The sequence below is a fragment of the Embiotoca jacksoni genome, unplaced genomic scaffold, assembly GCF_022577435.1.
Source record: "Embiotoca jacksoni isolate LCO1_2020_lvr unplaced genomic scaffold, fEmbJac1.0.p SCAF_8, whole genome shotgun sequence".
In the NCBI taxonomy this organism is placed as follows: domain Eukaryota; kingdom Metazoa; phylum Chordata; class Actinopteri; family Embiotocidae; genus Embiotoca; species Embiotoca jacksoni.
Genome location: NW_027185436.1, coordinates 6,683,344 through 6,709,044, shown reverse-complemented (window position 1 = coordinate 6,709,044; position 25,701 = coordinate 6,683,344). Strand labels below are relative to the sequence as shown.

The following is a 25,701-nucleotide window of genomic DNA, read 5'->3' as shown; positions in this document are numbered from 1 at the left end:
ACAAGAGCAGCTGGAGGGATAGATAGTCCGACCACATTTTGGGGTAAAATGGCCTTTGCCCAGAAGGAGAAGGGCCACGGTGAATTTGAGGGGGAAAAAGTTCATTTCTGTGAAGCCGGCGGTCTCACATCAAAGTAATACCCTAAATATTTCATTAATAATGATCCACCCAATTCTGCTGTTTTTCAGAAAATCTTTTTATTAGTTTATTTATGATTTCAGACATTCTGAAAATTCTGTTCATGTGCAAAGATGTGAATTGATTTCATCTCCTGAACACACATTATAAATATTTGCTAAAGTCATTGGTTCTTGTGGACAGTTAAATGATGCCTCACTTATTAAATCATTGAAAGAAAACACTGAGGTCACCCCAACATCTGTGACAGCTTCTTTGGTCAAGAGCTCCATTTCAAGCATTTGCAAACATTATATTGGCATCACTTCATACGCAATAAAATTAAGAAACTCTAATGTGTAGCGTCTTGATAGGAAGATGTGCAGAAGTGCCAGATTTATGTGGACGTGGATAATTTAATGTAGCTGTAAGGCACATGGTAGTATGAACACTTTTACTTTCAAATACAGATCTTTGCTGGTGATTGATTTGATTGTGCTCCTCCCAATTTATTTCCAGAACCACCATTCATTGCCATTCAAGAGGCACTCTTAATGTAACCAGGTAGAAGCTCGCTCTAGCTTGTGATTTTTCCCCAATCTTAACCAAAGTTGTTTGTGTTGTTCAAACGTAACGATCACCGCAGCTTTTACAGAAATATCAAATTTAAAAAAACACTTGCATCAAACATCATTTAGTGTTTTCAGTTTGCAGAGTCGTTCAATGTTAATGTTCTTCTCTGGCAATAGGATTGGGAACACGGCATTATAGATGTGAATGATTTATTGTATGGTAATCATCTGATGGCACAAAGCCTAGATCCCAAATCCTTCCCAGCATCTTCTATCAACCTATCCTCAAGCCCAGAGCTATCTGTTGACTGACTTTGATTGTTATGCTGACAGGCAGACTGGGATGAAACCGCAGATTTACTGTAGCCCCGTTTTAGTATTGTTGGTGGAGGTAAAAATAATGTGTGTTGAAGTGCAGGAAGCTACTTGTCCTGTATGATTAATTATTCCTGCATGACTTATTTTGGTTGTAGAGGAAGTGAAGCTGGTGGGCAGTCGGCTTTGTACTGCTAAAAGCCTCTTTTGGAATATATTCAGACATGGGCGCTGACCTCAAATGGTAAAAATAGATTTCATCAGCTATTGTATGTTGAGGTTTGTGTTTGTCCTCCTGCTGACTTTTTTGTGAAATCTGAATGCTGCATTGTGAAACTTTTCCCACCAGCATGTGAAAAAGCAGGATAAAAGCAGGGATTAAAAGTATAAATAAAGACTTCTCAACAAAATCTCATCTGCTGATCCTTTATCTGAAGACTGTGTCCAGTCTCCAACACATTTCAGCCACCACAGACGTGTTTTTGCTGTGATACAGACCCAAATCTGCTTCACCTGTGATAACATCAAACACCTGTTTGTATGTACAGCGTGTGTTTGAAGAACCAGAGCAAACAATGAAATGTGTGAGTGCTTTTGTTCCTATAGCGTGCTCGGTGTCAGCCATGCTGTGCGAGGTGGCTTTCAGTGGCGTCAGCAGCCGGGTGAGGAGTGACGGCGTGGAGGGAGAGGAGGTCAAAGGTGACATGGAGTTTGATGTAGTGCTCTGCCAGTCCGAGCTGACTGAGAGAGCCCTGCAGCTCTGCCATCTCCTGCCGCCAGGCTTCATGCCAGTGAGTTTGAATTCATATCACACACACACACACACACACACACACACACACACACACACACACACACACACGCACACACGCACCAGAGTGTCTCATTCAATGGATGTTTAATGGAGCTGAACAGCCATTCATCCTGCTCTGCTGCCTGCCTCTATTATCTCGGGCAGAGATAGAGGATTGTGTGTGTGTGTGTGTGTGTGTGTGTGTGTGTGTGTGTGTGTGTGTGTGTGTGCGCGCGCGTGTGTGTAGTTGTGCATATAGTGCATCATCAGACCGACTTCAAGGGTTTCGTATCTGAGCCAGAAATGCTGTTCTTTTCTGTTTGTCCACCTTTCACAGCAGCAGCTGCTCTTTCTTGTCTCCGCTACTTGCAGCTATGTTCCTCACCCCCCTCCACACCAAAAAATATCTCCCCCGCTGGCCGCCTCTCATTCTCCTATGATCTCTTCTATATCTCCACTGCACACCTCATGCTCTCTGTCAGCTGTTTCCATCTGCACTCCTTGGATTGTGATGGGCTGAATCTGTTTGCGTCTTTAACCTCGCTCCACCCATTCCCCCTCGCTCTCTCCCTGCAGCCCTGTCAGTCGTCCCAGAGCTTCGCCTTGGATGCTGTTGACAGTCTGGTACGCTGTGGCATCCTGATCATGGAAGAAGTAAGAAACACCTAGACACTTCTAAAAGTTGAGCTCACAAACACTACATTATTTAAAACATTGTTTTTGAAAAATATTTTAGCTTAAAGTTCATTTCATTATTCAACATTGGAGTTGATCTGTTCTGCCTTTTATCTGCAAAAACATTTTTGATGCTTCAACTCTTTGTACAACCTGTTATTTGTTTGAATTTAAGTATTTTGCTTGTGTCCACAGTTTTTTGAGACTGTTAAAGACCGTTCATTAAATTGTAAGTTGGGGTCACAGTCAGCGATGGTGTTGTACTGGACTGCATTATAATTACAGCGTAATATTCGACCACCTTCATGTAAGTAAATTGGAAGGACAACAAATATGAAACACCTCTCAATATACTACAATCCAGCACAACACCACTTTTTCATAAATAATTATGTCATTGAATTTTAACACCTGCAACAATGTCATTCAAGGTGAACATTATAAAATCTGTGTTATGGGCTGAACTACCCGCATCCGTTTCAAAACATTGGTACTTGCGTACCGTGCTGCGAACACTCTACAAAATCACGACTGTTTGCTGTCCTGGCTCCTAAATGGTGGATTGAGCTCCCCAACGACATCAGGACAGCAGAAACTCTGTACATCTTCCGCCGCAAACTAAAAACACTCCTCTTCCGACTTGACCTTGAACAGTAGAACTTTAGTAGTGCTTAAAATGGCACTTACTGATAGCACTTTGTAGTTTGGCTTTCTTGAAGAAAATTGTATTTTCTTGTTTCTTGTGGTTCTGGGTTTGTACCCTCATGGTTGAAATGCACTTATTGTAAATCGCTTTGGATAAAAGCGTCAGCTAAATGAAATGTAATGTAATGTAACTAGATTGTCACTAATAAAGTGGGTGTATATGAATTATTTAGTTAGAAAATGTAATGAAATCGTTGTTGTTTTTTTAAAACCTCATACAGTTTCCCATAATATGAGTTATTTATTTAGCATTGTATTGGCATTGTGACATCCTGCTGTATTTTTTACCCTCCAACCTGTGCAGATTCCCAGGGACATTCCCGTGTGTGATTTCTGGAAGAAGGACGGTGCTCTGACCTGGACCACCAGTGACGACCCTTATCACAGCGACTCTGACTGCGAAGAGCAGGACCTGCGCTCTTACAAGGTACAGCAGATACAGCACCTATGGCTCCTTCACAAGGAGAGCCATGAGATTATATGACAGGACAAATAGTCAATGCCAGTCCAGCCATCAGAAGATCGCACTCCATGTGACTGCCTACAGGGCACGTACCAAAACACAGGAAAACCACATGAAAAGAACTTTGAAGCAACTAAATCTCCATTACAAAAGCACCTACACAGATGAGTCACGTATCCTGCATGCTAATTAACAGTGTATGTCGGCTTTAAAAGAAGTCCAACCGTCGTGACCGTTACATGAGATTTTTCAAAGCAACGCGAGGCAGCTAACCATCTTCCAAAAGGACCAAACAACCAGCGCTCAGAGGTGCAGGTGCATCAGTCAGAAGTGCTGCAAAGTGACTTTGAGGTGACAGTCTCAAGAGTGATAACACGCAACTGCACTGAGAAAGAGCAACAATCACAGCGCTGATGTGGATAGATAAACACTGAAACATAGCGGCTGACAGCTGATGGTAGAACACCATCATCAATCAATTCAGAACTATTTTCTCATTTTCAGCACCTCAAAACACAATAAAACCATTTATACACATTTTTATTTAACCACCAAACAGTCACCTTATTATTTGACTAAAAACAGACTGAAAGCTTCGGTGCAGTTTGTTCGTTGAATGTCAGAGAAGGATCTATTGTTGCAGTCGGTATTAGTATCCTAAAATTGCTTGAACCGTTTGAATCGTGAGGCTTTGTGCTTCCAAACAAACTCTGGTTGTCTGAATATTCTGAATGGACTGATGTCATACGAAACAAAGCAGGAGAAATTTCACTCGTCACGAAATTGCACCGGTGAGTATGAAGGGGTTAAAGGTACACAGAGGAGTTTTCATTTTACACTGCCAGTGTGGAACAATGTTTTTATAATGTGTTCATTAAATGTTGTGAATCCCAGGCTCAGTGGACGGTCAGTGTCAAGCCTGTTTGGATTAGTTTCAAATATCACGTGAACAGAGCCTCATGGCCAAACAAATATGTTGAATGCTGGAGTAAATGGTGAAAACTGTGAGCTGAATGTCCTGATGCAACTTGACATACAAATGAAAGAGATAGGTCATCCACATGTAGCATATTGTAAGCTCTCCAAAAATGACTAATAATGGAACATTTTATGTTCAGATTTATTTTGTTCATATCAGACCATTTTTAGATATGGGGTTGTAAATGGACATCAGGCCTTTATCTCAAACACTTTACAATTTCCCTCCGACCTACCCATTCACACACACACACACACACACACACACACACATAGTTGTGTTTTCTTCATCTCAGAGGACGTTACACTGACTTACATTCATTTCATAGAGACTTGGCGTAACTCTTAACTATTTGGTTCCCAAAAGGCAGGCAGGTCCTCACAATGCGACCGTGTAAACACATGTACACCCCCCAACCGTAGTAATACAAGTACTCACACGTATCCCGATGCGAGCTGTCGTGAAAGGCACGGACTCAACCTTGGCGGTAATAGAGGTTTTGTTCAAGGAGACTTCGACATGTGGGCAGAAGAGGCTTCCGCAGGGCATTGGTCCGTCACGTCGCATGTGAGATGCTGGGGTTTTTTTCGGTCCTCTGTGCGGCTTTATTTCCCACCGGGAAATGTTTTGTCCTTTGTTTTTCCTCCTGATTTGGTCTTTTTTTTTCTTGATTTTTATACTTCTTGAGGGTAAACAATGTTAAATGGTTTCTTTTTTGTCTGTTTTGTGTTTCTTTTTGTTATTTGTTGAGTGTGCAGACTACCTCTCTTTTTGTTCAGCATGCATCTTTTGTACTTCACAGACTATCCATATTGCGAGTTTCTTGAGATACAACCATTATTTAAGACCCTGTTATTATTACAGAACTGAAGGAACATTGTAAGTGGCTTCAGTAAACTATAGGAAATACACCCAGATAAGTTGTTACGACCACTTTTGCCACAAGCAAAATGACGGTAGACCACAGTAGTCCAGTAAAACCATTGCCACCCACACTGGTATTGAATCCTTTCTCTGACTTCAGCTTTGTCTGCTGAGCAAGAGCCTCGAAAATCTTTAAGCAGAGTTACTCTTTCAAGGTCTGTCTTTTAGCTTTCTCCATCCGTCAGGAGTGTGTCTCTCCTGATGCCCCTGATCCGCTGCCCTCAGCGAAGGTGCTGAACGAGGACATCAAACACCCCCGTACCATACAATGGAATATATTCCCTCATCTCCTCCCCTGCTGCCTGTTTCCAGGCTGATCTTACAAAGCAGTAGTCCAAATTAAATCCCCATAATAGCTCATTTTTAAGAAAAACCCGGCTCAAAGTTTAGAGATTTACTCCCAAACACCTGAACTTTTTTATTCACAAACAAGAAGAATTAAAATTTTCCTAACGCACCTGCATTTTTTATTTTTGAATATTGAGTTATTTATTCATGTTGCATCTCAGTTATGCAAGCTCGGGAGCAATATAAAAACGTGAATAATCCCTGAAATTTAAAAAAAGATCAATTTAAAACTTGATCTGTACTAAGCAGGACAATTACCGGATGAAAAATAGTGCTGTATCATTTTATTTATCAGTCGATGTATACAAATCCAAGCTTATATTGGCCGATGTCTCAGTATTTATATCTTTACTTTCTTTCCGTGTTCTTTTGTTGGCACGATGCAATTTACTTATTTTATTTATTGCCTAAATATTACGCTGCGAGTACATTTCATCCACGTGAACATTCAATTTATGTTTCGCTCCTTTACAGAGCCTTGTTTATACAAAGCTGCTGCAGAACCCTTTTTGTTATAATGTGTTTTTGCTGCTCATACACCTCAGTTGTTACTCTGGCTGCTCTCTAGTTTTTTGCTGCCGTTTTGATTTTAAAGTTCTGTCTACTGATGCTTTTAAGTGGTGCACCTTCACATAATGATGGTTTTAAACACAAATTAGCCTAATCGACTAATTTTAAATGTCGCTGAGCAAAAGACCACTTTATAATTAAATCTTGATTTATATATTTTTAAACACATTTTAGACAAAAAAAAGTTGTCAGGAGTAAAAATTCAACATAGTCTGATGAGCTTTCTGCACAAGGATGAGTTCATATGTGCAGATAACTGAGGCAAACTGTTCAGCATGCTGTTCCAGTGTAAACATCCATCTCTTGAGAGAACGTACACTTCATAATGGCTTTGAAATGCCGTGTAATGACTGAGGAACACAACACAATATTACAGGACCAGCTGCAGTCTACAATATACACTCTGCTCTCCTATGTTTCTATAATACATAATTATAATGGCCCCAAACATGCTGTTAAACTCTTCGAGTGCTTTCATGATCCTTTCCAGATGTAATCGTTAACACAGATTTTATAGCAAAGTTGATTTTCAGCTTCTAAAAACAGATGAAGGGCCTTGTGCAGGTATCCAGTTTACACCTTATGTCCATGTACCTTTCTGTACTCATGGTCTGCCTAAAGCTCAGTTAAAGGAAGTTTACATTTTTAAGCACATAATGCCGTTTTTGACAACAGTGTGTTTCCAGTTTTGTCGACCCATTCCTGTTTCAACAGAGCAGTGCTCACAGTCAAGTCCACAAACAAATGGTTTTCCCAGTCCAGTGTGGAAAAACATGACTGGTCTCAATTTGTAGTAACTCTAACATCTTCATAAATGTTACTTACACCAAGTCATTACCAGCACCAGGTTTAAAAACATACTCGGAAATCAAAATTTATAACCATCTTAAAGATGAGGTCTCAATCAAAACATTTCAACCTTTATTTTATATTGTATATTTTCAAAATAATAATACAAAAGGCCGTGAATGGTGGCACACACTGAAAAATAGTACAAAGACAAGACCTGTACAGGGATTATGAGTTTCAGGAGTGTTCCAGTCTCAAAGAGTTGAACCAGTCTGATGCTACAAGGTCCTCAGATTCCATTTCCTTCAGCATCTCTGTCATGCTGCGAATACCTAATTTAATTGCTTGTCTATTCTCCTCATTTGCTGGAATGAATATGCAACAGGATGACCTTTTTCTTTGTGTGTGCTACTTGTAGTTTCTGTCACCCTGAACTCATGTGTTGCAGTAGCATGTTTATCTACTGTGGAAGGCCGGCTCCCAGTGAGCTTTTGACCCACTCAGGGGAGCATTTGTCAGCCTCTTCTCTTCCTCGTCTGTCTCTCTCTGGCTCATCCTGCTGGCTGTCAGACAGATTATGGAGGTTGTTGCTAATGCACCGATGGCAAGTATACGTTGAACGGGTTTGGCACTCTCTTGCAGTGACTGGGGTGAATCCAAGTAGACTTCCTCTGTTACCTTTACCGCTGACGGTGTGGACAGGAGGATTTGGAAAGGCCCTGACACCTTTGATTCTTCCAGTGTTTTCTGCAGAAATCTTTGACCAGAATCAACTCTGCAGGTTTCAGATTGTGGAGCTGGCTCTTCAGTCCTTGGAGCTACGCTGCTCTCCCCTGCGTGTGAAGTTATTTCAGATTAATGGTTGTGTAGTATCTCAACAGGTCATCATTATATTGTTCTGTACTAGGAGACTGGGGGAGTGCCCTGTGATCACTGGCAGCCCAAACAGCACTTTAAATAGGCTGAGACCATTCATAGGTCTGAGCTGAGCTCTTATTTGAGTTAAGACCATTTGTAATGCTTGTGTCCAAAATAGTCCAATTTCTTCACAACATTTAACCGGTGTCTTCTCTAATGTACCGTTTTCTCTCTTAACTTCTTCACTAGCGCGGTGATATGCACAACGTCGTTTCAAGTTCAATCTGAGAAAACTCTTACTACATTAGTGATAACACGAGTGCCGATGTCACTGCTTATTTTCCTGGGAATTTCTCATCTGTGAATTATTTATTTTCCAATGTTTTTACCACAACGCAGGGGTCCACTGTTGATGTAGCATAGGCTTCAAATCATTCGGAAAATACATCAACAATGTAATTCTCTCAACTGGCGTTCAATCCATTTGTAAGTGATCAAACAGCTCAGCAGGCGGAAAATGAGCTTCCTGTTGGGTTTGGTGCTCTTTCCTTGGATTGTGTTTAGCACATCTCAAACATTTTTCACTGACAATTTTGGGAAAGCTTGAGAAATCTTTCATAAACCAACACCTATTGACCTCTGTTATCTTTCCTCCTTTGGAAACATGGTCAACACCACGTCACAACTTGGCATAAAAGGGACATCATTGGGCCCATAGCAGATACCATTAGTTAATGAAGCACCTGCAATATGACAAATTCACTTCTCTGTAGGAGTTGCATGACTTTTTAACTGCCTCGTGGCGAAAGACGGAGTTGTTGCTTTTTCTGCATGCTTCGTTGCAGCAACTGCATATACTGGGAATGTAGGATCATTTTTATTAGTGTAAGCATCACATTTGCAGACAGCAAGTTGTTTAGGAAGCAGCACTGCCTCCAGACTGGCTCTGCAAACAATGTTAATAGCTACCACGCTGCCATGAGGTTCCCCATCCTCTGGTGTTGGAGGAAGAGTAGCTGGATGAAGAACAGTACAAAGTTTAATAGTTTGGTATTTCTGGAAAAACTGTGTTGTATCTCAACCAACTTGCAGCTGAAAGATGTGCAGTCTTTAGTTCAAATGAGATTACAGAGACAGAATGTGGTACCAACAGGGTCACGTGAAATGTGATTTCTCAGCAGCTGCTAAAGCTCTGTCAAACCTGGGTAGACCTGCAGCTATAGTATCTCTCTTAGCTTACCTCCCTCTACCACGAGTCATGTTGCCGAACGGTGCCTCTTTTTCTGCATTGTTGGGAGTCCACTGTCTGCAGTAAGATGTCATTCCCAAACAAAACATGACCTGTTTTGGGTTGTTTTTGGTTTTGGATGGTTTCTACACCTTTCGGGATCAGGCTTTACCTTCAGCTGTGATCACATGCCCTAAAAGGTCACTTGCTTTTGATGTCATTATAATTAAGACTTTTCTTTCTGACCATTTTCAGCAACACCACCACTGTGTCTACTTTGCATGTTTCTTCTGTGGGAAAGCAGATCATCAGGTCATCAACATATTGCAGGAGTGCACTTCCCCCTGGCAGGGTGAAGTCCTCCAAGTTTTCCTTTATAGCTGCATTGTAAACTGCTAGGCTCTCACAGTAATCTTGACTGACTGTGTAATTCTTTCTTTCAAAGGAAAAACCAAACCAGTACTGGGAGTCTCTGTGCAGAGAAACACTGAAAAAAAACATTAGTCAAATCAACTGCTGTGAACCATTTATTATTTGGAGGTACCTGTGACAAAGTTTGATGTACATTTGGTGCATTTGGTGCTCGAGCATGAACCGCAGGGTTTATTGCTGGCAGGTCCTGAACAAATCACTCCCATGGCTGACCAGTAGCAGGAAAAATAGGAGTTTTCTATGAGCAGAAAGTTTAAGACCCATATAACACCTTCAACTGCTTCAGGCTTCAATGGACATTGTTCTCTACATGGCCTGTAATACAGGTTCTGCATTTTTTTATGAGGCCTACGTCATACTTACTCAGCGCCCAAAGTGTGGGCTGGTTGTAGGTGTACGACTCTTTTGTCCTTCACAATCATTTGAACACGCTGTTCTAGACATGTTCAAGCGCTGGTTGTAAAATACCTGCGGAGTTTCTATCTCCTACCACTACTGTGAGTCACTGCAGCTTCTCATCCATAGTCCCAAATCCTTCCGCCCCTAGCTAAAGAAATGTGAGGATATGAGCTAGACATTTAGAGATGCTCTGTCGGTTAAACTGGGACCTTCGAACGGAGCCATCTTACAGTCAGTTTATCCGTTACATAAACCTTCTCTGAACCAATTGTTCTCATTGTATGCATCATTTCAGGAGCTGTGTGTAGTGCCGTGCAGATCATTTTCTGGCCTGGGTTGAATCTCCTGTGCCTGTGCAGTTTGTCTAAGTGACTCTCTCCCTGCAAACACAGGTGCTGTGTTGTTTCCCCATTTGTTTTGCATGTTGTGTGTCCAGAGTGTAACGCGTGTTTTCTTTTAATCTGGATTCCCTGTTCTGTGCAAACGAAGACAAAGTCATGAATACAAATCAAATCTCTTCCCAGTGAATTCATCGGCCAACAGGATGAAAATAGGATGTTAAAATGTTAATGTTTGAATCCTCCCAGGACTTCATCTTTAACTAGAAGGGGAACAGTGTACTTCTCTTTGACAGCATTACCACTGGGGTAGGAGAGAGATTGGTTGTTTTAATTACGGACTCTGTTGCTCCTGACTTCCAGTGTTGTTGTTGGCAATAATGTTTTTTATGCACCTGATTGGTAGATGTTAAAAGTTGGTTATTGTGAAAGTATCTGTTTTCTGTCCTTTTTCTAATGCCTGTACTGTGTGTGTGTGTGTGTGTGTGTGTGTGTGTCAGTATTCTTAGTGTCCTTGTTTTGTCCCTCGATCTGTCTCTGTCTCTGCCCACCGTCACCTAGGTGCGTTCATGGAGCTCGGGACAGTTGCGGACCAAGTGTTCTCTCTCTCGTTGCGGTTGTAACACACAAAGTCATCTATGTTGTGCCATCCTTCCTCCTCTTCCTCCTCCTCCTCCTCATCCTCCTCGTCTTCTTCCTCCTCCTCCTCTGCCTCGGCCGCGAGCCTTCATTTGAGCAGGCAGAGTGCTGTATGCTTAGAGCTGAGCCATCTAGAGTTTCTCAGCAGCATTTGTTTTCTTCTTGTCCATTTGCCATTGGGCCTCACGCCACCAACTCTCACAGTGGGCAGCAAACTTTGACACACTTTCCAGCCTGCCTGTCTCCCATTCAACAGAATGCTGTTTGACATCTTTGCACATGTCTGGTTGCGGGCCTGCATTGAAATAGTATTTCAGCTGGGCTCTCCAGGCTGTTGGCTCTGCAGTGGGAAGCGATTCTATGGGACCTGATCTGACGATCGAACTGTTCTCATACACCTTTCGCAGGTGTCTCATTTGGCTGCTGTCTGCAGTTTTATATTTTTGTGAGGTTCAGCTGTGGTGTGAAAGTGTCCTCTATGTGCTTGAGCAGATCTTTCACAGCCCTTTGATATTCTGTGTCAAGGTTTTCCTCCCATTTCTGGGCTTCAGTCAGCTAGTTTCTCTCCACACAACGCCAGTTCAGTTTCATGTGTCAGCGTAGGAAACGACATATTTCTGCCGTGTGTGGCTGATCGGAGGCAATGATTTCACTTAGTACTCGTGCATATTCTTTGGCCGCCACAGCCTCGAGGTTTGGAAACGGTGTTTGAATCCAAATAGCGGTTTAAAAGATTTTTTAACACACTGGACAATATTGTTGGACTGTCAGTCTTTTTTCCGTCTCGCTTAAATCTGCCTTTTCTTTTTACCAAAAGTTAAATTTCTTTTTCTTTTTATTGTCAGTGTCTCCTCTTTTCTACTATCCTCTATTCCCTCGTACTGTAACGTACATTTTAGCATATCTAATTGTGGATGACTGAAACTGCCTCCCTCAAGAAATCTCAGCTCTTTGACCCAAATCTGCAATCAAGTGCAGCTGTCAGAAATATATTCTAATAACACATGCTGGACGTCAGGTGGATAACTGCAAGGACTACTTTTCTGGGATCCCATTACGTTAGTCTGAATTGATAAAAGCCGAGGACTCGGCTCTCTTCTCTACTACCTGCTCAAGTAGTTATGCAATGCACACACGTGCACAAATAAGGAATTGAAATTGATCGCAATGCCTGCTCAGTTTGGCGTCTTAATGCCCTAAATGTTGCCTTAAAAAGTCGCTTTAAATTGTCAATAATTTTCCCCCCTTAGACAATCCAAGTTCTCTGATGGAAATCCTGTTCATAGCCTCTTTAAGAGATGCTGCAGTGACTCAGCGTTGGTCTCAGGCCTTCGGCGCCACGCTTGTCACCCACGAGACCTCGGTTGCAAAGCTGTTGTCAGAGGAAGTATTGGAGCTTGTCAAATGTCACGGGCTTGTGCCCACATGTGGCTTTTTCCTTCAACAATGAGCTCGACACTGGTTTACATTCAGCAACCCATCGTCATCGCCAATTTATTGTGTAAATTCGGACAAAAAGCTTTCCAAAGAGAAATTGTCTTTCTTATTTTTGTTACACTTGCAAGTGGGACAAGAATCACAGTTTAATGGGACAGAATGGACCACGAATGAGGGACACACTCTCAATTTATCGCTCCTCACGATAACCCCGAGTATCGGTTCCCTAGGAAAGGCAAACTGCGAGGTGAGATGACTGTGGTTGGTTACACAATAACAAGCTGTGAAACTCTGTTCCCCCAGAAACAGTCCTCAGAAAAGCACTTTTTAACACTAATCATCTCTAACATCTATGTGACCTTGTTGTTTCTCAGTGCACAAGCATACTAAAATGTTAAAATTGGCCATTAGACACTCCTAAGTGCTGAAGAAACATTGTCGTCAACCTAAAAACTTTTTGGAGTTTGAGTGTCAAACCTCTGCATCCTGCAGCTGTACTTTATCCTCCTGACAGTGAGTTTGAAGTATGTGCTCAGTCTAGTGGAAAATGCTCATTTCATTTTCTGTCCTCCCGTCCTCTCCGTCTTCTTTTCCAGATCAGTCAGCCTGGTCAGTGTCCAGAGATGCTCTTCTTCCTCTGCAGTATGCTCGCTGGACATCTGAGGGCGCTGTGCTGGACCACCATGGCACTGGACCTCGTAGACACACCTCTGGCTGGTATGTGACCTCTATTTTAAAGAGACAGTGATAAACTTTGATCAGTGTGTGGAGGTAGCACAGGTAATGGGGTCATGACTTGCTTTTATGGTAATGCATGGCTTTGATTTGGCATCCAAATTATGTTTATTAATGGGTGCAGAGAAAAAATAAACTGGACATCATGTTCTTTTTTAAATCAAGATAAAAGAGTAACTCTGGAGTTAAAAATTAATATTGATGGTGGGCTTCATGTTTTTATTTTCACCGCATTTACATTGACCTGCTAAAGACTCCACACACTAGCTTAGAAAACTGTCCTCACTTTGCTTTGCTGCAGTAATGCCTCCATTTTCACATCTTTCCGGCTGCAGAAGCCGAGTTTGTGGCTCAGATCCACTCCCATCTGTGTGACACAGCAAATAAGAAGAAACAGCACTACGGTGAGCGCAAGCTGACATCCCCTCCCAAACACACACACACACACACCCTCTCTCTCTCTCACACACACAGATCTTCCATTTCTTTGTCGTAACTTTAAAACCTTGTTACCTTTGCCTTTTCCCTGAGATTCAGTGTGTTTTAACAAGTCTGCAGAGACCAGAGAAGAAACACAGCAGCTTCCTCTCTTCCTGTCCAAAAACACACATAAGACTATCAGAAACTACCCAGATGGCACCCTTCAATAATACACAGTGTAAAAATTACAGTCCCTCTGGTAATGGCTTTGTTCTGTTACCCCGACCTGTTTTTTCTCTATCGGATATCTGTCTGTTCTTTTGATTCATGCCTGCTTTTGTGTTGTATCTCTCAGAGAGCTGCTCAGAGGAGGCGGCACACACTGCAGTTCGAACACTCATAGACCTGGGGGTGAGTGACAGCCTCCGTGTGTGTGTGTGTGTGTGTGTGTGTGTGTGTGTGTGTGTGTGTGTGTGTGTGTGTGTGTGTGTGTGTGTGTGTGTGTGTGTGTGTCTCTCTCTCTCTCTCTAAATCTGTCTGCCTGCCGAGAATTAGAGCCCAACTCAGGACTGAAACTTAAAGCACAGTCCAACTCTCACGAAGTTCGTTCCTGACGTTAATCTGTTCCCCGGTGACCCTGAATCTGACCCCAAATCTCAAAATCACTCATCATCGGTCAATGACTGTCTAAGTGTTTTTCGACAGTAATCATGCGCCTCGAGCTCAGCGTGAACAGGAATTCAACCTGATTTTAATGCAGAAGTAACTCCGCCTGACCGGAGACAGCCACATCCAATCGTGTTCGAGGCAGCAATGTTGGCCTATAAAGAGAATTCGCTGGGGCAAGGGCACCAGTGAATTAGAATTGGAAATTGGAAAACAGTAGCACAGGCAGGTTAAGGTCTCTTAGCTGTGGCAAAATGATTTATATTTTACATGCAGGTGTGTAAAGAACAACACTGGTGTCCAATGCATCTATAATCTTAATAGTGCTGTCTGTATCCATTTCACATTTTCTCTCATTATGCTTTAAGTATGTTGGATTCAGTTTTAAAACACAATTCAATTGCAAAACAAACACACCTTCAAATAAATACATAGTTTACTGTAATACTTCTGTCTTAAACATATTATACTTTTTACTTCACTGCAGTCATTTGACAGCTGGAGTTACTTCTTACTATACACGGTAAATATATGATCATCTTATAAAATATGATTTGTTATTGTAGAGTCATCCACCCTGTAAAATAATATTATATAATATATATATAAATAATGAGTAATAATAACATACTCTAACGAATAGTTTTTTCTGCCTTAGAACTTTTCGTCATTTAAATTTATTTTTAAGACAATACTTTACTAAAGTGAGATTTTAAATGCTGGACTTGTACTTGTAATAGAGTATTTTTACTGGAGTATTGCTGATTTTACTGGAGGAATTGAGCTGATATTGAAACACTCCACTCTGGCACGACGAGCTGAGGATAAACAGAGAGTTTGATGAGAGGCAGATAAAGTCTTCGGGTTAATTGTGATGGATTATCAAAGCTGCGGCAATTTTCAAGTCTGTGAAAGTTGTTTTTCATACAGTGTGAGAGGGGAGGCAGTAAACGGTTTGTCTGGCAGATATATGAGCATCTGTTATCTCCATCTGCACCGATGCTGCACACAACAGCCAGGAATAATGAAAAAGATAGGGCCAGCCTCGCCAATTAATGCCGACTTAAACACTCCGACTTTAACACGGGCACACCTGTCATAGAAGGTTGACTTAAGAAGAAAGTGAATTGATGCAATATTTGTTATCTATAAATATGTAAATCGGTGTTTCTGCACATATTCTCCACTCCAGCATTTCACCACTCAGCCTTTAAACTCAGTAAAGTCGACAGTGTCCGCTCCCATCAGTCTCCTCTATCAGTCTGCGGGGTGGGGAATCGCTGCTTTTAAAAATAGAGCATCATTGACCCATATATCTGCCAAAGATCTCATGAGGCAATTATTAATTATCTTTAGGATCTGACAGTGAGCTCCACTCCCTGATGTCCAGACGGCATGATTTCTGATATCTACAGCTCGAATCGAACAGAAATGTGCTTTGTTTGTGTTTATTCAAGTTTAAAACTGCAGAAAGGACGTTACAGTCTGAAGTTTGGCCTCATTATTTCAGACCTTGCCAAGTTGAAAAAAAGTGCTGTTAATTATGGAATTTCTTAGACTTTGTTTTATTTCTGAAATGTTCCTGTTTTGTTCTTATCTCTTCTATTTTTGACATTGTTTTTTATTTGGCCTTGTGCACAAAGCACTCTGCTCGAGATAAAAAGAGGCTTCGCACTCACTGTTCAAATACAGGTTACCGACTAAAAAGCCTTGTGGTTGCGAGCGTCCTAATGATGCTTTGTTTTTGTTCATTATGTTCAATTCAGGTCCTTTCAGAGGAGCGGCAGAAAGGAAGCGTCTTCCTGGGTGTTAGTCCTTTGTTCCAGTTGTCAGAGAACAGGCAGAAAGTGCACCGCTTCATCTCCCAGTACCTCTACAATTAATGCGTTGAACCGAACGGCGTGACTCAAGGCCACGACTCAGCTTTGTTTTGTTGCAGAGTCTGACCTCATCCTCTGTTAGTTTCAGGGAAGCTTGTGTTCGCGCTTAAAAACGACGCACGCTGAGCTTTAGTTTAATTGCATTTTGATTTTTCAATGATGAGACATTGATTTTAAGTTTATCTTTAGTAATAGCATTAACATAAAGCCGCAGGAGACGGGGATTATGAAGTCCCTGCAATCAGTTGAGGACTCACTGTAGGTTGATGATGCTGCTGCTCGGTGCAGCTCGTGCTCCCAACATGTTTATGTTGTAATGAAGGCTGCGTGTTTGTTCCACGTGAAAATGTTTGAGTTTGAACGGTTTAATGATGTTCACAGTGACGACAAATACATGTTGTTATTTCATCATAAATTCTGCACAAAGAGTAGGTGTCATGTAGACAAATCCTTTAGTCTATTTGATATCATTTCTTCCACACATCTCATCACTCAGAGGGGCTCTCCTGAATGTAGATCAGTCTGTGCTGAGTCAGACCTCTGGAGAATCTCTATGTTTGACGAAGACCTTTTGACATCAAGATGCAGAGACAAATCGATGCCTCGGTTTGACCGGGACACGAAGCTTCTTCTGGCAGGCGAGAATATTTTGTGGCTGGCCGCTGACTGATTGTTCAGGCAAGAGTCGGTGTACAAACCAACACTGCAGTGTCTCAGCTGTGAGACTCTACTGCCACCCAGTGTTGAACTCAGGGTACTGAAGCCTGCTTGGCAGTCACACCGGCCTCGAATTGAACACAAATCCGCACTAAGTACTGAATTTTATTTAATTTAAATGTAATTAAATGTCTGTTTATAAGTTCATTATTCTTAAAACAGTCCGTATATATAATAAGCAAAGTTATTTCTTCTGCAACAATGCAGTGCACAAAGAAATAGGGGAGCTGCTTACAACTGGAAAAATGAAACTGATAGTGGACGGAGGTGAAACAACTTCAGGAACACTTTAAAAAGACAAAAATAAAAATGACTTAAGTAATTTTAATTATTACAGTTATGAGAAAATCTGCCAGCAGGGCTGAAGGGATTTTTTTTTTTTTCAGTGGTGCAATTTTAACTTTTTCAATATTTCAATTTTACTTCATATTCAAGATGTTCATTCTGTCTTCACAATCAGAAAAATAAAATCCCATCATGTAATTTATTGGGGAAGCTGGAGATCAGGTTTTATTTGAGTGTTTTTGAGTATGACATTGAACTGCAAATTACGATCTATTTTTATTATTCATCCACTGTAAAACCTAATTTAGAATCAGTGACTGAATGAGTAAACATAATTAGCAGGTTCAACATGTCACCTCATCAGATTGCAGCAAAATGTTCACAGGTCTATTAAATCCTTGGATTTTCCTAAAGCTCTCTGTTGGTGAAAGAAAGAAGACATCTGTGAGATCAGCAAAAAGAAAATGAAGCAAGCAGGTACGTGAATCAAAGCCCAGATCAAAGTCATTATGAAGAGTTTTCTCAGAGGCGATACGAAGGACACATTCTGAAAAGAGAATATTTTAATAAAATGTAATTCTCCTGCTTTCTTTGTGTTCGTTGCTGTTTGAATCCTGTCGGGCAGAAATAAAGTTTTTAATATACAATTTATCGTCCTGAATATAACCATTAGAAATACTTTTTATTATTTAGAAATCAAAGTAAGTCAGGAGGTTCACGGTTTCTGCTGTAAGGTGCGAGTGCGTGGGTGTTGATGGATGGTATTTTACAGCTGCTGATGACTATGACTCAATAACTGAGGCTGAGTCGCACAATTACACAGTTTCATATAGTAAAAATACCACAATTATTGAAGTATCATGAATAAAACATTCATCAGGGAACATACATTTTGATATGTTTCCTGTTGGTTTTGCACAAAATATTAGAAACAAAACACATCAGTGAGTTCATTTTTGAATAATCATTGTGAAAGGTGCAGTTTATTGAGCAGCTGACATTTCCGTAGAGGTGTGTCTCCGTGTTCAGATCACTTTGTTGACTATTGAGCCTAACTGGTTTATCTGGCACTCCACCACATCTCCTTTCTGAAAGAGAAAACAAACACACAATTAAAATACATGTTTACTCCTTTTAAATCACTCCCTTATACAGTGCATCCAGAAAGTATTCACAGCGCTTCACTTTTTCCACATTTTGTTATATTACAGCCTTATTCCAAAATGGATTAAATTCTTTTTTTTTTCCCCTCAAAATTCTACACAATACCCCATAATGACGTGAAATAAATATTTTTGAAATTTTTGCAAATCTATTAAAAACTAAAAAATCACATGTACATAAATATTCACAGACTTTGCCATTACACTCAAAACTGAGCTCAGGTGCATCCTGTTTCCACTGATCATCCTTGAGATGTTTCTACAACTTGATTGGAGTCCACCTGTGGTACATTCAGTTGATTGGACATGATTTGGAAAGACACACACCGTCTATATAAGGTCCCACAGTTGACATGTCAGAGCACAAACCAAGCCATGAAGTCCAAGGAATTGTCTGTTGACCTCCGAGACAGGATTGTATCGAGGCACAGATCTGGGGAAGGGTACAGAAACATTTCTGCAGCATTGAAGGTCCCAATGAGCACAGTGGCCTCCATCATCCATAAATGGAAGAAGTTTGGAACCACCAGGACTCTTCCTAGAGTTGGCCGCCCAGCCAAACTGAGCGATCGGGGGAGAAGGGCCTTAGTCAGGGAGGTGACCAAGAACCCGATGGTCACTCTGACAGAGCTCCAACGTTGCTCTGTGAAGAGAGGAGAACCTTCCAGAAGGACAACCATCTCTGCAGCACTCCACCAAGCAGGCCTGTATGGTAGAGTGGCCAGACGGAAGACACTCCTCAGTAAAAGACACATGACAGCCCACCTGGAGTTCATCAAAAGGCACCTGAAGGACTGTCAGACCATGAGAAACTAAATTCTCTGGTCTGATGAAACAAAGATTGAACTCTGGCCTGAATGCCAAGCGTCATGTCTGGAGGAAACCAGGCACCGCTCATCACCTGGCCAATACCATCTCTACGGTGAAGCATGGTGGTGGCAGCATCATGCTGTGTGGATATTTTTCAGCGGCAGGAACTGGAAGACTAGTCAGGATGGAGGGAAAGATGAATGCAGCAATGTACAGAGACATCCTTGATGAAAACCTTCTCCAGAGCGCTCTGGACCTCAGACTGGAGAGAAGGTTCATCTTCTATCAGGAGAACGACCCGAAGCACACAGCCAAGATAACAAAGGAGTGGCTTCGGGACAACTCTGTGAATGTCTTTGAGAGGCCCAGCCAGAGCCCAGACTTGAAACCGATTGAACATCTCTGGAGAGATCTGAAAATGTCTGTGCACCGACGCTCCCCGTCCAACCTGATGGAGCTTGAGAGGTCCTGCAAAGAAGAACGGGAGAAACTGCCCAAGAATAGGTGCCAAGCTTATAGCATCATACTCAAAAAGACTTGAGGCTGTAATTTCTGCCAAAGGTGCTTCAACAAAGTATTGAGCGAAGGCTGTGAACAATTATGTACGTGTTATATTTTCGTTCTTTATTTTTAATAGATTTGCAAAACTTTTAAACAAACTATTTTCACCTTGTCATTATGGGATATTGCGTGTAGAATGTTGAGGAAAAATGAATTTAATCCATTTTGGAATAAAGCTGGAACATAACAAAATGTTTAAAAAGTGAAGCGCTGTGAATACTTTCCGGATACACTGTACATTAAACTACCGTCTTGTACAGAATACTTCCTGTGGATAAAATTAAACTAAAGTTGGAGCTGCAGACACGAGATCCTGTGAGAACTAACTCCACATATTTTATTAGGTTTTTCAGTGTGGTGCATTAAATCACCTTGAGAAAGACGGGTGGATTTCTGAACACTCCCACTCCTGGAGGAGTGCCTGTCAGGAACACGTCTCCTGGAGTTAAAGTCACAAACCTGACAGGAGGAAGAAAGAAAAAATCAACCCGAGTGGAAAAACAGGAAAGTGCATGTGCCTTAGGGTAGCATTAAAATTACCATGACTTGTAGTGTTAATCAAGAAATGAGGATTTTCTTTCTCATGGTCATGTAATTCATTTAGATTTGGGAAATGCGTGCAAAACATTAACCTCCCCAAATTGTCCTGCTGTCTTTGAAGATCTTGTGAAAAGTGTCTCGGGGTGTCGTCGTTGCAGAACAACACTGGCATCGTCACCAGGAAGTCAGGTGAGGGAGGGAGAGGCTTTATCGTCCTAAAATCTGGAATCGGCTCAGAGAACGCTCCACTCGGTCCACGTGCTTCAGGGGAAAAATGTGCCAGTTGACGTGGGTGAGTCTTAGCTGAAGCATGTAATTCCACCTCCGACTCTGACATGAACGGAGGCCATTTGCTCGTATAGTGTTCAATGTTGTGGATTCATTTCTGACATGATTTAATTTGCATAATTTGTTGAATGGAAACTCTCAGTTCTCTCAGCTCGAATCACTGAGGGAAAATTAAAAAAAAGTCCTGTATGTATTATATAAATCTGGATTTGGACACACACGGTCTCTGTGAGGTTCTCACACACACACACACAACACACACAGCAGGGACTCTGACTGGACTCACTTTGAGACCCACGCGACGAGCGCTGCTGTCTTGAAGATCATCTGATCGGTGTTGCTGCTCTGGACTGTGTCTCCGTTCACCAGGCAGCGGATGTTCAGGTTGTGAGGATCTGGAGGAGAAACGATCTATGAAGCAGGACAGACGATCCTCCTGTTCTGACTTTAGACCTAAACTTTTCTTTTGAGTACTCAATTACCCCTCAAGAAGATGTATGGACATACCTGCACATGAAAGACGCTGAAGTAAGAGGAGAGCAACACGTTTCCTAGCAGTTGCCAAATAGATTATAATAATGAATTTGTTTTGATGAAATAAGTCAAATAATTAAAATTAAATTGCAAACAGACACATTGCATTTGTAACTAAGAGCTATTTTTATTTTACCGATGTATTTTTTTTTTTTTAACTTGAACATGTTTCAGTAACTAATAAACTTAAAAGATTCTTGACTGATACTGATGTGCGGATACACACTCAGCAGGACATATAACAGCTGAAAAATCAACTTGTCTGCCCTTTGCTGGACAAACTATGTAATAGTGACACTTCACAGTTTATTACCTTTAAAATAAGAAAAAAAATGCATTACAGAAATACTCATTTAATACTATGATTTGGTAAATAACCTGGATCATCTTCAATCTCCTGTTAAACAGAGCACAGGGTCTGTAACCTGTAACTTCACCTGAATTTGGACTATTTTGAATGATGATAATGATTCAACAAGAAAGTTTTTAACCTTGCGAAAACTTTCAAATTTACCATAATCTCGGTCGTGGCTGTCATCTGCAGAGGAAACTGCACTTTTCCCTGAACTGCAGCTTTTTAAAAACCGAGTGAAACTGCTGACGTAAAAACTCCCGGGTAATTGCGTGATTCACCAGATTGTTTTCAATTTTCCTTTCGTGTCTCGCTGTGGTTTCTCGTTCCCTCTCACCTTTCACAGCATCGGTGGTTACCAGGGCAGGGCCGAGGGGACAGAAGCTGTCAAATGTTTTTCCCAGCAGCCACTGCTTCCCGTTGCGCTTCATCTGCCAGTCGCGAGCGCTGACGTCATTGGCCACAGTGAAGCCGGCCACGTAGGAGAGAGCGTCCTCCTCCTGAATAGAGAGGAGTGGAAATGTACTTCGAATAAGATGCTAATCATCAGAGCATCAAAGCGTCGCGGTGATGTGATGCCGACCTTGATGTGCTTTCCTCTTCGTCCAATCACAAAGGCCATCTCCACCTCCCAGTCCACCTCCTTCAGGCACACAAAACAAGATGAAGAAAAAACAGCATCATGAAACACCAGATGTGTCCCAACCAGAGACTGTTTACTAAGTTTAAGCTGTTTTTAGTATGTTCTGTTCAAAAAGATGACAAAATTTACTCAAAACAGTCAGCAGGCATTTTGAAAGATGCTTGATGTTGAATGTGCTGTTGATGCACGTTATTGGCAGAAATGGAGGTACTGCAGGTTATAGCTGCAAAAATGTTGGTGACACATCTCAAAGCAGTTCTTGGAAAACAAAAAGAAACAATTTTGTCACAGTTTAATTAACGTCCATCAATTTTGTGTCAGTTTAAACAAAATATTTAGATTTTGAGTAGATTTACTACAAGAACAGTAAAACTACTAAACTGAAATACTACATGTACATACGGTATACAACTACAATGGAACTGGGACAGTTCAGGATTTGGTCTTTGCAAAACACAGAGGTATATTGATGATGTTGCATGCTGCTCACCTCTCGCTCTCTGATATGCTATAAAAACAAATCTGAAAAACTCCTCAATTGAAAGTGAAGTGATTGAATTTTACGATGGTGCAAATTAACTTCTTTCTAGATTTCACTTGAATAAATCCGTCTTGATTCTTCAAGATGAAAAATAAGATAAATTGCTCAGGAGGCAGGTGAAATAACACTCCTCTGGTCTCATGAATTACATTTTTACTTGTAAACCAAACACTAAATTGGTGTTTACTTATGTTTAGCTGTGGATCAAGTCTTTCAAAATTTTAGACCAGATCGATTTTCTTCATTTTCTCTAAATGCTTGATGCCGTGAAATTGGGCGCAACACAACTCCCGCTGGACCACATGATACCGTCTCGTAATACAGCTCAGGTTTTCTCTGTGGGTCCGAGGAAATGCAAAGAAATTCCAACTGTGACCTTTTGGGGTCGTCGTTCAACCTCCACTTTCATCTCGGGGCAAAATCTGGACGCCTGCTTCAACTCAGTAAAAGTCATCTGTGTTTTTATTACGTCACGCCTTTTATGAGCTGCCTCAGTTAATCCTCTCTGCCTCGATTGCACAGCCTCGACGCTGCTCTTAAATAAAAACAAGGTCAATGACCTTCAGTGGTTTTTAGCTACTCCCATTTAAAAGTCTTACTGTTGACATAACAGGCATTACATTAAACCTGAAAGAGTTGTTGTGCCCTGGATGTTAAGAGCAGGGACTTCTGGCTGGTTTTGAGGTTGAGGCTGAAAAACCTAAAATGGTGGTTTCGCTGTTGTCAATCTTTCATCCAGAAACAACCCACAATATTTCAAAGAAACCAAATCAATCTGCATCTTTGTCTTTTTCTTCCACCTATTTGGATCATACACTTGTTTTTCTCCTTGTTTCTTCCTGTAAAGAACTCTGAACTTTGCTCGGTTGCTCTCACTTGGCTCTCGGAGGGCAGAGTGATGTCGTCGTACGGCCCCGTGATGGCGCTGGGGAACTTGCTGAAGATGATCGGCTCTTTGGGGATGGGGGCGTTCTGCTCCAGGCAGTGGTCTCGGTAGTTCATACCCACACACACCACCTTCTCCGGGGCCAGGACGGGAGACAGCAGCTGGACGTCTGCTCGGTCCACCACACACTGACCGGACGCCAGGGCTCTGAGGAGGAAGAGGAGCAGGTTTTAAAAAAAACAACGTGATGATGATTCAGAACAAGCGGTGATGTGGGGAACTCATGTTGCTGAGGAAGATGAGGTTTTTAGTGAGGGTGATTTATCAAGAACAGGAAGTTGTTCATTAAGGAAGAGATGTCGGTGTAGAAGCAGGACCGACTGACGAAGATTTAAAAAGAAGCTGTTGAAGGAGGAAGATGGCGATGTTTTACTATCGGCATGATTCAATGACGACAAACGAGTAGGTTGTTGATATAAAAGGGTGGTGATGATTAAAGACGATAATTCAAGTTAAGTGTTGAACAAAGGGCGAGAATGATGTAGTAGATGACACTTATGTAGGAGAGAGGATTACAAAAGCTGGAGATGATGTTGAGGAGGATGAAGACGAGGATTTAAGAGGAAGATGAGTGATGCCCGGATGCAAGAGTGTGTTTGATACCTCTGTGCACACTCCAGACCCTTCTCTCCCAGCTCCAGCAGCCCCCTCATCGTCAGGGGCATGGAGGGGTCGAACGCCTTCAGATCCACCACACTCAGCCCCTCACCTTGCTCCACTCCCACCCTGATGCATCCTCCGTCACCGCGGCGACGGAACTGCACCAGACGCATCGCTGCACCGCTCGAGTGTCGCCTCTCTGTCGTTGGTCTTTGACAGATGAAACTCCTGAAGATGCAAAAGGAGCGAAGAGGAAGTCTCATCTGGTGAGGAGAAGAGGAAGCAAACAGACGACGATTTGAGATTTGTTTTTTTCTTTATTGTCAGTGGGTCACACCTGATCATTCACATGTCAAGAGACAAATTTAAATACGGTTTTTCTTTTTTCTTTTTCAATTTAGTAAATGAGTTGTTTGTCTGTTAAATGTAATAGAATTGAGAAAAGTGATTAATACAGTTCAGATTACTTCTTTTGTCAAACCAAAAGTCCGAAACTTCAAGTGAATTACAACCCTGTTTCCAAAAAAGTTGGTACTCTGTAAAATGTAAATAAAAAGAGAACGTGATTATTTACATAAACCCGTATTTTATTGAAAATAGACCAAAGACAACATATCAAATGTTGAAAATGGGAACATTTTAATTTTGTATTAAAATAGATACTCATTTTGAATGTAATGGCAGCAACACGTTTCAAGAAAGTTGGGACAGAGGTAGGCTATGTTATGTTGCATAACTCGTCTAACTTGAACTCGAAACATGCGCTGAACCAAAATTAGTTTGTTGGGAGGAAGCTGCCAAAATGGGGCGTGTGCAAATGAAGTCTGCATATTATCATTTTTGATAATGAAGGAGTAAATCAGGATCACGGCTCCAGCCTACCTGCAGCTCGATCTGTCGCTCTGCTTATCTCAGAATAAATGTAGATGTGCCCCTGTAACATACTACTCATTAACCGGGTAAAGCTGCTGCTTCTTTCTCGCCCTTTGTACTGTCCCCAGTTAATACTCACCTCCCCGGTGCTGCACAGAAAACACTACTTTAACTACTTCCGGTTGATATTTGTAGTCCGTGAGGTCAGTCCGATGTAAAGCGACATAAACCTACGACGGAGTGTAGCCACGATTTTTTTTTGTTTTTTTTAAATCATTGCAAACAATAGCTGCTTTATTCGTAATACGGTTGCTTTCCGCTATTGTTGAATGAGCTCTGGAAACTACAATTCTCTACAGTGTCCTTAAACGCGCTTTAACGTAACGTTGGGATTTCAGAGTATTTACTCAAACTAACGTAAATGTGACTAAAACGTCTCTATTTGTAAGTCAAAAATATCGACACAACTCCCAGTATACATTTAAACTACATTATCAGACGTTGATAGTAGCTACTTAATGCCTGAGCTACCGTCATTTAGTACCCAAGAGCTCCGTGAGTCCGT

At 41.5% G+C, this 25,701-nt stretch overlaps 2 protein-coding genes across 5 annotated transcripts in view; one reads left to right on the top strand and one right to left on the bottom strand.

Annotated features, from left to right (window-relative positions):
• gpat2 (glycerol-3-phosphate acyltransferase 2, mitochondrial) overlaps nucleotides 1–17,170 on the top strand; it is a 34,784-nt gene extending 17,614 nt beyond the window's left edge. The window contains exons 16-22 of the mRNA XM_069178459.1: nucleotides 1,612–1,796; nucleotides 2,375–2,452; nucleotides 3,483–3,605; nucleotides 13,179–13,299; nucleotides 13,653–13,721; nucleotides 14,093–14,148; nucleotides 16,170–17,170. Of these exons, the coding sequence (XP_069034560.1) occupies nucleotides 1,612–1,796; nucleotides 2,375–2,452; nucleotides 3,483–3,605; nucleotides 13,179–13,299; nucleotides 13,653–13,721; nucleotides 14,093–14,148; nucleotides 16,170–16,286 (749 nt within the window). The 3' untranslated portion in view covers nucleotides 16,287–17,170. The remainder of the gene's footprint in view (nucleotides 1–1,611; nucleotides 1,797–2,374; nucleotides 2,453–3,482; nucleotides 3,606–13,178; nucleotides 13,300–13,652; nucleotides 13,722–14,092; nucleotides 14,149–16,169) is intronic.
• Nucleotides 17,171–17,830: 660 nt separating this feature from the next.
• fahd2a (fumarylacetoacetate hydrolase domain containing 2A) lies at nucleotides 17,831–25,694 on the bottom strand. 4 transcript variants are annotated; one of them, XM_069178463.1, is made up of 9 exons: nucleotides 25,146–25,269; nucleotides 24,267–24,526; nucleotides 23,594–23,810; nucleotides 22,117–22,176; nucleotides 21,871–22,033; nucleotides 20,934–21,042; nucleotides 20,191–20,278; nucleotides 18,285–18,373; nucleotides 17,831–17,899 (listed from the first exon to the last, which is right to left on the bottom strand). In XM_069178463.1, exons 2-8 carry the CDS (start codon nucleotides 24,524–24,526, stop codon nucleotides 18,311–18,313), a joined length of 960 nt encoding a protein of 319 aa, XP_069034564.1. In that variant the 5' UTR covers nucleotides 25,146–25,269; the 3' UTR covers nucleotides 17,831–17,899; nucleotides 18,285–18,310. The 4 variants fall into 4 exon arrangements, with proteins under 4 accessions (XP_069034564.1, XP_069034563.1, XP_069034562.1 ...); XM_069178462.1 differs by lacking the exon at nucleotides 25,146–25,269 and adding an exon at nucleotides 25,276–25,694 and having other exon boundaries at nucleotides 17,831–18,373; XM_069178461.1 differs by having other exon boundaries at nucleotides 17,831–18,373.
• Between the last annotated feature and the right edge of the window lie 7 nt (nucleotides 25,695–25,701).

Excerpts from the sequence above, each read along its gene's own strand:
- fahd2a (XM_069178462.1), bottom strand. The coding sequence starts at position 24,526 with ATGAGACTTCCTCTTCGCTCCTTTTGCATCTTCAGGAGTTTCATCTGT. Across the intron at positions 22,177-23,593 it reads CTCTGCCCTCCGAGAGCCAA|GAGGTGGACTGGGAGGTGGA; the intron begins GTGAGAGCAACC and ends GTGTGCCTGAAG. Across the intron at positions 22,034-22,116 it reads GAAGAGGAAAGCACATCAAG|GAGGAGGACGCTCTCTCCTA; the intron begins GTCGGCATCACA and ends CTCTCTATTCAG.